A 13,630-nucleotide genomic window follows, 5' to 3' on the forward strand; every position below is an offset into this window, starting at 1 on the left:
AAAAAAAAAAAAAAAAAAGTGTTTTGAATAAACACCCTCTACATATATATACTTACATCTCAAAGGTAACCCTTGGTTTTTTGCCATGCGGAAGGATGATTTTACTACTGTGATATTGGCTAGATAGGGGATCCCACCTTCCCCCCCCCCCTATGTAAGGTATCTATCTTCTTGTTAAATCCATTGTTAGTGTGTGGAATTTTTTATTTTCTTCATTATTCATATACTTCTCTGGGGTTTGTAAAATCCAGTCTTAGTGCTTTGTCACATAATCAATGCAACATGTTTTCCCCGCAGTGATGCAATTCCATTATAGATTGTGCAACCGTTCCGCTTAAAATGAGATAACCATTTTTTACCATTAAAAAAAATTGAGATGACCATTTCTTTCCCAAGTCACATGTGTTATGTGTAGGTGCACCACATGCATGCATGTGGAGGGTATTGGAATTAAAAAACACTTTTTCTAGAGAACTCTAGGTGCTTATTCAAGTTTTCTATTCGATATCCCCTGTATTGTGGCTAAATTAGGTCATTGTTGTCCATTGACGTTTCTTGGATATAAGGTTGAAGGTACTTTAAATTTATTACCAAAAAGAAGGTACTTTGATGCTTTTGCATGTGAAACCTGTGACTTGCCTTTTGAAGAGTCATTTTTTAATCGTTTCCTGCCATGGAATTCTGTTTGTTATTTGAGAATCTCCTGGCATTGATTTAATAGTGGCAGTTACACTGTTTAAGCTCCATTTCCTTCTTAAGCTGTGAAGTTAATTGATTTTTTTCCATTATAAATTTTTCCCTGATCCCTTTGTATAGGCAAATGTTGATCTATTTGCCTTCCAGCCTGCCTTTCCTGCAGCTCCTGCTTCAATGGTGGACTTTTTTGCTGCTCCTGATCTGGGCTTGCAAACTGAAAGCAAATATCCGAAATGCTGAGCCAAGTCGGCCGACGAACTCAAATACTGTTGATCCCTTTGCTGCAGTGTCACTAAACAGTTTTGATGGATCCGACCTCTTTGGTTCATTCACTTCTCATACTGGTGAAGTGCCTACTAATTCCACGCAAAACTCTACCAATAACGGCAGTCTTAACGATCTGAATCCGGGACCTGCAGTAGAATCTAAGCATCCACCAAAGAAGGAAACTTTCCAGGTTAAGTCTGGAATTTGGGCAGATTCACTGAGTCGTGGATTGATTGATCTGAATATTTCTGCTCGTAAGTTCTCATTCCATGATTATAAAATAATTTTTCCGTTTTATAGAAGGTGTTTTTTTTAGCCTTTTATGTTATTGTGCTATCTTGCTTTAATTTATGGTTAGAATTAGTTATTTTCAATATGATTGAGATGCCCTAAAAGGAAGTTGGAAAATGTGCTACTATGTTGTTGAAATCTTAGCACCATCTAAAACATTGAATGCTGTGTTAACTTTTAGTTTTTGTAGTTGGCTGCTTAACACTGGAACCTTAGGTGTGGGAACCCTAAAATTTATAGCTTCCCACTTAAAAGTCTGATAATTGATTGGATGCTCTCAGTTTTTCTCTTTCTCAGAAAAACTAAGCGGATAGGAATTTTTTTCTTTGGGGGTTTTCCTACATTTGAGTCTTTAGTGTGAAGTGGGCAGCGATGATCTAATTGTTGTCACTAATTTTTCCAAAGTTTAAGCTGCTCTTTTTTTTTTTTTTGGGGGGGGGGTGTGTTGTGTGGCGGGGTGGGGGATACTCCAACATTTAGAAAAAAGAAAAACTAGTATCATGTGTTGGACATCTATCATCTGTGTTCATCTTATTTGCATTATGCAATGATTTGGTTGTACTTCTTTATTTTTTCATTGATATGGTCTTGAAATAATGAGAACTTTCTGAGGCTAATGCTTTGTTTACAATCAACCACTTGGGATACTGCTTGCTTTTGCTAAAGGAAGGTGGTATGCTATATCTAAGGTTAATTTATTCAGGGAACCTCATTGGCATCAGCTATGATGATAGTAGCCATGACTAATATTTGTGATATTAATAAACCAAGGGATGGGTTGATTGCATCACAAAAACAGTTGGACCATTGGGTTCCACCAGTGAAAAACTATTGTTTCTTAGATGTCACAAGAAAATCAAGCTGTATGGCATGAATTTCGGCCAGGGGAAGAAGTAAAACCGGACAATCTAGTTATATGCTATTAGCCAAGGGATCTTTTTTGGAGCAAGTTTTGCAGTTAATCTTTCAGAAATTATGTCTTCTCTGAGATGGGGGTAGTTTTCTCATTTTTTGATCAGAATTTAGCTTAGATAATTGATTGACTATTGTCTGATAGGATTATCTCACAAGCAACTGCCAGAGCTTTCTGAGGCGTAACTATCTGATCTGATAATGCAATGTTGGAGTGGTTTATCTCATCAACTGTCAGATCTTTCTGAGGCATAACTATCTGATCTGATAATGCAATGTTGCAGTCTATTTTCCATTAATGATAGTGAAAATGTAGTACTACTAATTAGAAAAGTTTCTCATGCATTCAGGGAATGTAATGTCCTAAAATTATAATCATCCAATGCATTAATTTCCTGTCAAGTTTTGGAATTTAGGTCAGTTCCTGGCCAATATGGTTGGGAACCATGGGATCTCAATTCAGTGATTGAGGGAGTTATATATATATATATATATATATATTTCCAGTAGGATTTGATTTGGTCCCAATTATTAGGTCATGATGCTTACTAATTTCATGAGTCAGTGCTGCAATAACTATAGAGGCATAAAACTTGAGTTACAAGATGAAACTTTGGAAGAAGGATTTCGAAGCCCACTTGAGAAGAGAAACTAATATCTCGGGGAACCAGTTCGGTTTTATGCTAGATGGATCCACGACAGAGGCAATTTACCTACTAAGGAACTTGTGGAGAAATCTAGAGCCTTCAAGAAGGACCTCCATATGGTCTTTATTGACCGAAAAAAAGCATACGACAGAGTCCCTAGAGAGTTAATCTGACATGTTTTGGAGGATAAAGGGGTGTCGAGTAGATATGTGGATATAATTAAAGGCATGTATGAGGGTGTGGTGACTAGTGTGAGAACCGTGGGAGGCCAAGGTATGGAGTTTTCGATTTTTGTTGGGTTGCATCAAGGTTCTGCTTAAAGCCCTTATCTATATAATTAAAGGTATGACCTAACCAAGAACATCCAAGGGGATGTCCCGTGGTGTATGCTTTTTTCCGATGATATTGTTCTTGTGGATGAGACAACAACAGGGATTAATGATAAGTTGGAGTTATGGAGATCTACCATGGGGTCAAGAGGTCTTAAGATTAGTAGAACAAAGATGGAGTATATGGTGTGTAATTTTAGCCACACAAAGATGGTTAACGAAGTGGTGAAATTTGAGGAGAGAGATTCCGCGACATTGATTATTTTAGATATTTGGGGTCCTTCATAAACAAGGAAGTGATATAGAAGATGATGTTCCAACAGAGTTAAAGTAGGATAGATGAAGTGGAGAGGGACATCTGGGGTGTTGTTTGATCGACATATTTCTTTAAAGCTTAAAAGAAAATTCTACAGGACGGTGGTAAGACCGATTATGATGTATGGGACAGAATGTTGGGTAGTCAAGAAGCATAAGATTGATGAGCTGAGCGTAGCAGAGATGAGGATGTTGAGATGGATGTGTGGAAAAGCTAGGAGAGATAGGATAAGGAATGATCAGGTTAGAGATGATTTGAGAGTAGCCCTGATTCAAGGCAAGCTCAAAGAATGTCAGTTAAGGTGTTATGGAGTATGTACATGTCCAACGGAGACCTAGGGAAGCCCCCGGAGAGGAGTGACAAAATCCAGATGGAAGGAGCAAAAAGAGGTAGGGGTTGGCCTAAAATGACCATAGAGGATGTTGTAAGAAAAGACCTGCAGAGGTTAAGTCTTGACTCCAGTTTGACTGCAAATAGAGTTGTTAGGAGGGCAAAGATCCATGTTTCTGAATGATTGTAGGTGGGATGTTCCTGTGGGTTTTTTTTCCTTGTGGATCCATGTACCCAATCCCTTACGTCTAAGGAAAAGGCTAAGTTGATGTTCTTGATGCTTGCTAAATTTATCAGAGAAATTATTTACGGTCGGATTTTAAACCTGAAAACAAAGTTTGGATGTTTTTTTTTAGTGGTGTTAGTTGAAACATTATGCTAAATTTGTAAGCATGCTATTTACTCCAGCTTGACCACCCAAAGTGAGAGGAAAGAAACAGGTCAGCAGAAATCAATAACAATTACAAGTAGCCAACTATAACCTATCCGGATAAAAAATAAAAAGAAAAGGAAGATGGGTCCATTTCTATCATTCGAAAGACTTATTGATAGCTGTCTGTAGGCTCAAGCAGCTCTCTCTCTCTCTCTCACAACATGTAGTTGTCTACCTAGTGGAATGTCATTCAACACGTTGCCATTCGGACTGATCTTAGAATTTGGTCTGTTAGTGGATTGGAACAATCTCATTTTTTAAGTTAGTGCATGATACGACTCAACTCACTGAAGCCTTTTTCCAACTAATTTTGGTCGGCTACATGAATTCTGTTCTGTCATTCAACTCTATTAAGGGCATGTTATTTTTTATATTTATTTTTTCCTTTTTTGCTAAGGGATCAATATAATTAAAAAACTATAGAAATACAGAAAAGCAGGGCAACCATTCAACCAACTACATACCCAAAGAAACCGCTGACAAGGCACCCCACCTTTAGCATTGCCATCAGCTGGGTCCCCACTCCCCATCTATGGACTACCGAAACCGAAAAGGGGGTCTAGGTCTAGAGTCTAGACATAACATCAACAGCTAGCTCTTCCACGATATTTGCTGGGAAGTCATTTCTCAAAGATGATGTTCCTAACTTTGCCGCCTCTTTAGCCAAATAATCCACAATGGGATTGGCCTCCCTGAAACAGTGTGTTATCTTCTATGGGATAGAAAGAAGGAAGGGCTGCAAGTATAACGACCTCTGAAGAGCAAGCTGAGGGATATGATTTGACTGCACTGATGTCACAACCGAAGCTGAATCCGATTCTATCCAAAGCGCTTCAACCTCTATCTCTTTCACTCGCATCAGGCCTTCCATGAGACTTTCAAATTCAGCCTCAAAAGGAGCTTTCACACCAAGGTAGTATCTAAATGGAGCCACCACTTGCCCCAGGTGGTCCCTTGTAACACCACCAGCTCCTGCTCTTCCTGGGTTACCTAACAAGCCCCGTCAATGTTTGGTTTCATCCAGGTTGGCTGAGGTTTAGACCAAAATACCTCCAACAACATTAAGGCCTAGTCTTCTGCAGCACATAAGATCAGCGACTGTTCTTACAGCCCCTTTAGTATCCAGGTTACACTCCCTGATCTCCCACTTAACCATCTCATGGATGTTGGCAGGTTGGACTTCTTTCGTTCCCCTGGAAATGCCTAGTTCCGCTTCCGCCATATATTTGATGAAATAGTTACCAAACCCACCATCCACGGTTCCTTGACACCCAAGCACCTCATTTTCCTCTTCCACCATTGCAGCAACTTATCCATGTTTTAAGTGAATATGCCATGAGACTCCCAATCTGCAAAAATTTTCCATGCTTCCAGGGAATAGGAATATTGCAAACATAGATGCTGAAATGACTCACTAGCCTTACCCCATAAATTGCTAGTTGAAGCAAGGTCAACTCCTTTTCTCTGGGCTGCCTCATCCGTTGGAACCTTTCCATTAGCAATACGCACCCAAGTGTCGCATAGCATGGCTGACGTTTCTTGCACCATATTATAGACTCCTATGGGACCTTAGGGCAGCGTTCTCTACTCAAGCCAACAACGTTATGAAGTTGCCTAAAGGTGTTAGGCTCCACATACATCGGTCTTCAATCGAGTACTCTAGGGATTTTTATTCACTTCACTACATTAAATACATTCTGCAGCCTTCTTGAGTGAACATCTGGTAACCTCCTTTCTGAAGTTAATATAGATTCTTCCACTTTAGCATTAGACTTGCTGAAATGACTCTCATCCAGTTCAATAATCTGTTTCAATGGTTGATGGCCCCATCCACTTTTTTTTCCAAAAGTTTATACCCCTACCATTACACACAATCCATTTTTCTTTTGATGCAACAAATCTCCACATTCTTCTAATTCCAGGCCAAATGGACGAGGCTCTATATCCCTTCTTAAAGGTTCCCTCCTTAACAAAATGTGAGTTTAAGAATCTGGTTGTAGCCGAGTCTTCATTCCTCACTTTCCACACCATCTTGCAAAGCATGGCTTTATTAACATCACGAAGCCTTCTTATACCCAGTCCTCCTTCTTTAGGTTACAAACCTGATCCCAGCTAACTGTAACGGCTTTCATAGAGTCTATGAGTCTACATCTCCTGTCCAAATAAAATTCATCATCCAGTTCTCGATGGTAGCGAGAAGGGAAGAGGGCCACCAATACACTGCAAAGTTGTGCGTCGGCATCCCAGAAGTAACTGATCGAACCAGCTCCACTCTCTCTGCCTTTGATAAAAATTTTCGTTTACATCCAGCCATTCTGCTTTTTAACTTTGTCCATCACCGGAAGCAGCGCCTCCTCCTTGACTCCTCCTTTACAAATATCCGCACCCAAGAAATTCCAAATTCTATCACCTTTCCACAAAGATGAGATGGACATGTTAGTTGTTAAGCCTGGGCTATCCATATCTTTTCGCTCTGCAACTTCCAAGTCTCCTTTGGTCTTTTAATCTCATTAATGTGTAACTTAGCACTCCAATTAGCGCATAATAACATGGGTGAAAGTTTAGTGAACGCACCTATAGTCTGCATCAGTTAAACTTGGCTATCAATGATGTTGGATGTTTTGTTTATTCAAATATTCAGTAAATACAATTTAGGTTTCATGTCAAATCTGATTTACCTCTTGATCAAGAATGTAGTAGGTGATCCATAAAATGCTCTAGGCTGGCTTGGGGCCAGGTAGATCTTTCCCCAGGCTGTTTCTGCTCAGGCTCATCTTGGCCCGTTCATGTTTATTGTACCATCTGATGTAATTTATGTAGTGGAGTCGGTATATGTTAGTTTGTACTTTATACGTATGTCTGGCTGGCATGGACCTAGGATGGGACCTCGCATTAGTGTGATAATATTTAGGGAGCCATGTATTAGTAAGGGCTTTAAAGCCTTATGGGCAGCTAATTTGTGTACTGATGGTTGTCTGGCTATGGTATGGGGGCTGTCATAGTAGGCCCGAAGAAGCCATAGCAACCTATTGATGGCCAATTTGTAGGTCCTTGTTTGGCCCAAATCCAGGCCCAACTGAGGGCCTTGATGGCTAATTATGTCCAGTAGCAGTTGTTTGGCACATTTTCTTACGGTATGGACTAAGACCCTAACTCTGTGAGGTAGCTGAAATTTTGAATTACATTGTATGGATGAATTTTGTCTGTCACACGTTACCTTCTTTGTCTTCGCAATTATTCTGAAAATTGAATAGCTCCACTGATGGGAGCTTATATATATTTAACCAACTCTATGGGAATGCTGAAACTGCTTCATCTTCGTTGGGCCAATTTTACTGCCAATCTGAACCAGTAATTCCCTAGCCCAAACTTGTGCGTGCATTCTAGAAGAGAGTTGCTCTTTGCTTTGAAAGTTACAATTCTTATACTATTAATGTTTACTATGTGTTCATCCCAGCTGTTAATTCTGTTTTTGGTCATAAAGCTGTTGATTCTGTTCAATTAAACATTCAATGGTAACACATGGAAACATGCTGTGAGGGTTTAAAGATTTGAACAGTGTGGCATCCTGGATGTTTGAAGAATATTGAATTTAGTTATGATAATTTAACTATGGATCTACTTGTGCAGTTTTATTAACTTCATTCGTTTGTTTTTCCTTGGCATCTTAATCCAATGTATAGCGAAGAAAGTTTCTCTAGCAGATATTGGAATTGTTGGCACCCTCAGTGATGGGTCAGAGGAGAAGGAAAAGACTCCACCATCTGCAGTTTACATGGGCAGAGCCATGGGCATGGGATCAGGCCTTGGTAGATCTTCATCTGGAATTGGTGGAAATGACATATTTTCGACCCTTGGACAACAACAGCAGTTCGGTAGCTTCAAAAAGTGAGCTCTCATTCTGTCATTATTATTCTTTTATTGTATGGTAGAAGTTGTCTAAGCTATTGTCATGAAATGTCTCATTTTATTTTATCTAATATACAAAACAATTGTATTTGGTTTGATCACTGTGGCTTGTCAACTGTGTAAGAAGGGCATCAGCCAGATTTGTCGTTGTATCTTTATTGCACCTTATCATATAGAGAACTTGCCTTTGAGGTTCTTAAGAGGATTTTTATTTGAGAGCTGTGTCTGGGAGCAATAATTGTGTACTGCCCCTAATTTAGATTCCAATAATCTTTGTGTTCTTGTGCCTTGGTGGATGGCTGAAGATAACATATTGTTTTTTGTGAACTTTCCCTCCTTGTAAGTTGGAATGCTCCCGTACTGATGCATATTTTACATCCCACATTTTCGAAAAATCGTTTCGGCACAAGAACTCCAAATCAGCAAGCTGTTTACACATTCTATCAAGGGTAGCTGCTTCTAGGCAATTTCTTGGTTGTCTGCACCCCTACCTCCTATATAACTAAGCAATCATTTAGGGGTCTTAGCTGGTGATTCGGGCTATTTCCCTCTCGACAATGAAACTTATCTCCGGTCACAGTTGATTTTTTCGAAGGCAAGGATCCCTGACTGCTTGCGTGGCCACAGAGCCAGTGTGTAGGCTGATGGGAGTTCGTGCAGAGGCATTGTATCAGGGGCAGCATGGTTTTTTCTCATCTGCATGTGTTTGGGCGTAGCGACATGCAAACAAGTAGATTTTTTTTTTTTTTTAAATAATATATGTTGAGATAGGGATGGTGCAACTTGAAATGGGCAGCGTAGGTTTTTTTTTTGGTAGACTCCTGTGGCAGTAAAAAAGTCACGGTAACGTTGCAATGGATTTTATTTTTTTATTTTTTTAAATTAAAAGTAGTGGACCTTCATTGAGGTTGTCAATGGGAGCATTCAACAGCGAGGGGGTCTTTTTGGTTTTCTTGCCTTGCATTAGTGTGGGGATCAATGGAAGTACACATAGAAGCATCAATAATGACAAGATTTTTGTTTTTCAAAGGGCAGGGTTATCCTTTCACCACTCCTTGTATCTAGGTATAGAGGTCATGTTGTCTTCTAAGCTTATTTTTCTCTTTTTTTATTTATTATTATATTCGAGGGATAAACATATAAAGAAGTGGAAATAAAGTCGATCCGTACCCTAATCCTACTAAGGATCCTACCTTCTTAGCTTAAATAAATTAAACCTTTACCCTAATCCTACTGAGAAAAATTGATTGATGACCCTAAACCTAAGCCCCCTCTCCTCTTTTACCACCTATTTGTATAACTTCTAAATATTCATATATCACATATATTTTTATAATACATATAAAACCCATAGTATATATAGTAATCTAAAGGGATTTTTTTTTTTAATAATTTTTTTATTCTATCTTATTGAGCACCATTGGCCAATGGCCAACCTCTTGGGCACTAGTAGGGCTAAGGGCTACCTACTCTAACACGCACCCAGATATGATAGGTTTGATCCCACGACCTCCTTCCATGGGCGTCGACTCTTCAAGCTGAAGCTACCACCGCTAAGCTAGGCTAGTGTTCATTAAAGGGATCAAATATGGCTTCACTAGTGATGTGCATAAATATAACCAACCATTGAGAAAGTAACATGTCGACCAATGAAGGACTATTCTCATCATCCTACATGTGTCCACGGGTCTCCACTCAATAGTCCAACATCCTTACAATTGTAAACTGCCAAGGGGATAACTCCCACTGTCAGTGGAACTGCCCGCGACTCTCCATTCTCATCCATTATTGAGGCTCAAGGACACCCACAATGGTGAAGATGGATGATCGGTTACAATAACTACCAACCTCTGACAGATAAAAGGATAAAAGGAAGGGGGGAAATCCAAAACCAAGTATGTCCACTCACGCGCATGATACCTTTTATTTTTTTATTCCCAATCTCCTTGACTGTTTGTCCAGATTTCTAACTTAAACATCGAAGAGTTCCCCCACCAAAGTTTCTGGTCATCTATGTTATATGGGAATCCGCGGCAACAACTAGAGTCCGATCAATTATTATTAATCGGTTATGATATCAGTGTATCAGTATCGGAGAGAAAGGGTCAGATGTGAATACGGATCCTGGTAATATCCTCTTCATTTACAACCCTACATGAATAATTAAATGAGAATGGATTCAAAAACCCATAACAGTAAGGATGTAAGCAGGCCGGGCCCGATCAGAGCTAGACCAAGGTAGCCCAGTGAAGCCCACACTTCAATGTTGGGCTTAGGCTGGGCTTGGTAAGAAAAGCCCATCTAACCCATCCCACCATGGTACTTCGAGCCTTGGACGGCATGTGCTGGCCTACCTTCGACAATATTTACTTATATGTTCTATTTTCTTACGGGGAAGAGTTTTATATAGTCTTACATGGTGGACAATCATGTACAAAGCCATTGGATGGAGGATAAGAGTCTACGGTGCACCTCCTACAACTCCATCTGATGGCTGTTTGCATAGTTGTGCATCATGCAAAATCATGCACACAACCTTTTGCCTTATTACAAAATGTAAATATAAATTCTAAAATTTAAAATCATGACTCTTTAGATTAATGCAAGAACATTATTGCTTCCCCATCATGCAAAAACCATTATATAGACAGTTACGAAGAAAAAATGTAAATACTATTAGGGAGAGGGTTACCCACGATGGTAGTTTGGGGATGAATGTGCATGCCACACCAATGGCTATACAGAGAATAATATCATCCATATAGGGTTCACTTGGGTCAAAATAAAAGAGAGTATCAATGTGGGCCCCACAATTAAAATCTACACTTTGTCGTCATGGATTTATTTTCCCTTACTATTATTATTGAAAATGATGTACAAACTGTGCACCAACAATAGTACACATCTTCTGAAATTCTCATCCTTGACCATCTGGCCCCTTTACATAGATTGTGACACTCCCTCTTGTGTGCCCATTAGATTAGTGTGGGACATGGAGATCCCTCCCCATAAAATATACGTGGGAAAAAGATGGCTATCTGGTCACGTGGATCCTATGCTTAGACAAAGTAGCATGCAAATTTACTGTCCCACCCCATTGAAATAAAAAAATATCATCCATGTTGATGTCTTTGTGTGCATTCTCATTGGCCCCCATACTAGTGCAAGGGCTACATGACCAAGTAGCGACCTCTTGCCCAATACATTTATAGGGCAAAAGAATGCTCCCTGGTCGCGTGACCCCTGTGCCCAGACACAAAGAGCAGAGAAATTACACCCCCACACCTGTGAAACCCCAAAATCCACCTTGCCTTTATGCCCATAGCGCCCCCGTATTGGCCCCTATGTTGGTGCATGGGTTGTGTGACCAAGGACTGATTTTCCCCCATATTTATATATGGGGAAAAGAATGCTGCCAAGGTGCAGAGCATATGGTAGCACCTCCCTTGTCTATCTCTCTTCTCCCTCCCATGAAATGACATATTTGCCCCCTATTGAGAGAGATAGAGTGAGAGGTGCTAGCATATGCCTCTTAGTTGGACATGGAACTCAATCCCTTTTCATATATAAGGCAGAGAACGCTGTCCGGTCATGTGGCCCTTGCACCAGCATGGGGGCCAATGGAGACACGCAGGGGCATCAATAGGGGGATTTTTCAATTTGAAAGAGGGCAAGGAGATTTTTCAAGGGGGCTGTGCCTGAGCACAGGTTGCATGCCACCAGGTAACTTTCCTTTTCCCCCATATAAAAAGGAACACATTTTCTATCTACAGCACACCCCTACGCTTATAAACAAGGGTGAGAAATGACCACCTTACCTCTCCTGATCGATGTCACATCGCATGCTCAAATTGGTCAGGGCACTGGTGTAAAAGCAACGCTCCTAAAACCATTTCCCCTGTAATATATAACTAGCAGGAGGATTTGGGTACCGACAAGGGCCGAAACATGATCTATAGAGTAGAGAGAAATAAAGGGAAGACAAATTATAGGAAGGCTTACGTAACAAATTATTATCAGGATATATAGTTGGGCTTGGGCTTAGGCCTGTCCAGGCCATTGATCGAGCTTGATATCTGCCCAGCTCATATCGGGCTAGGGCCAACCTTAGACCTCAAAATTTTGTGCCCATGTTGAGCAGGACTGTTTGGGCTAATTCAGAGCCAGGTTGATCAGGCCATTGGCTGGCCCAGCCCAACACAGCCATAGCTGTGATGTGTCAACGCTATACCCATCCCTCTTCTCAAAGGGCCACAACTTTCAAAAAGTCAAAATTCCCTCCTTGATGTGAAAATTAAGGAACTCCACACACCATATTTGTTATATGAGATCCCAAAATATTGTCAACTTGAAAAAGAAAACAAAAGAGATGGTGTGGAAGATATTGCAGTAAAGCCAAGCAAGAGATCTGGGTCTCATCTCAACAGAATTTCCTAATTTTAGCAAAACAATCACAGCCACAACAAACCTCTGTGATCCAACCAAACTTCTCTTTCTCATCCATAAACAATAAAGACAAAAAACAAACCATATAAAGTAGCAAAAAAATCAAAGCTCATGACCAACCCAACCATCATCATCATCATCATCATCATCTTCATCTTCATCAACAAAGACAAGAACAACAATAACCACAACAAACTACTAAACACCAAAATCATAAGAAGTTAGTAATGGATACAAGGTTGAAACGTTGATGAACTGAGGGAAAATAACAAAAACCCAAATGCCTAAAAGGAAGAATGGAAACATGTGCTCAGCACAATGGCTTGGGGGGGAGTTTCAAGGGCACGCTTGGCTGGAACAAGGGGAGGCAGGCCCACTGACTAGGGTTCACAGGCCCAAAGGGAATGTCTTTTACATTGGTTAGCTAACATGCCCACATTAAAAAAATACAGCCACCATAAAGATCTCTCCAAGGAAAATGTGCTTAAGAAACTATAGAATAATCCCCTTGTAAAGAAAAGAGAAAGTGAAGACCACTTTCTACTAAGTGTACTATGTCCCTAACCCTTGATCTTAATCATAGTTCTTATAATTGCTGAAGCTTTTTGTATGAGAATTGAGAAAAGCTTTTCTCTTCCATCTTGGGTGGTGGGTCATGTGTCTCTCTAGTCATGATGGTTAAGATTGACTATTGAGACATCTTATCTTTGCTCCCTAATTGTTTTTTTTTTCTTTCATTTTCCCTTTCCACCCTAGATCAACAAAAAAGATGTAATGATGAAGACTATGATAAGTTGGGTTTTCTTTAAGTAGGGTCTGCAAATCATGATTAGGGTATGATAATGGATCATGAACTCTTGGGTCTTCGGATCAAAGTTCTGGTTTTTGTTGTTGATTAAGAAGAGAGAGAGAGAGAGAGAGAGATTGCAGAAAAAAATTCTTTACCTTTCTCCAGGGATTTAGGGTTTTGGGAGTGGGAAAAAGGTCTGCATGGGAAAAGGATTATGTCTGAAATTGAATGAAGTTGAAGGGAAGGGAAGGGTGGTAGAGTTGC

The 13,630-nt window shown here is 40.0% G+C and overlaps 1 protein-coding gene across 1 annotated transcript in view; it reads left to right on the forward strand.

The window, feature by feature from the left end:
• LOC122068979 (clathrin interactor EPSIN 1-like) overlaps positions 1-8,346 on the forward strand; it is a 17,093-nt gene extending 8,747 nt beyond the window's left edge. The window contains 3 exon segments of the mRNA XM_042632893.1: positions 817-918; positions 920-1,217; positions 7,905-8,346. Of these exon segments, the coding sequence (XP_042488827.1) occupies positions 817-918; positions 920-1,217; positions 7,905-8,113 (609 nt within the window). The 3' untranslated portion in view covers positions 8,114-8,346.
• Positions 8,347-13,630: the final 5,284 nt, after the last annotated feature.

Source organism: Macadamia integrifolia, unplaced genomic scaffold (assembly GCF_013358625.1).
Source record: "Macadamia integrifolia cultivar HAES 741 unplaced genomic scaffold, SCU_Mint_v3 scaffold512, whole genome shotgun sequence".
Lineage (NCBI taxonomy): Eukaryota > Viridiplantae > Streptophyta > Magnoliopsida > Proteales > Proteaceae > Macadamia > Macadamia integrifolia.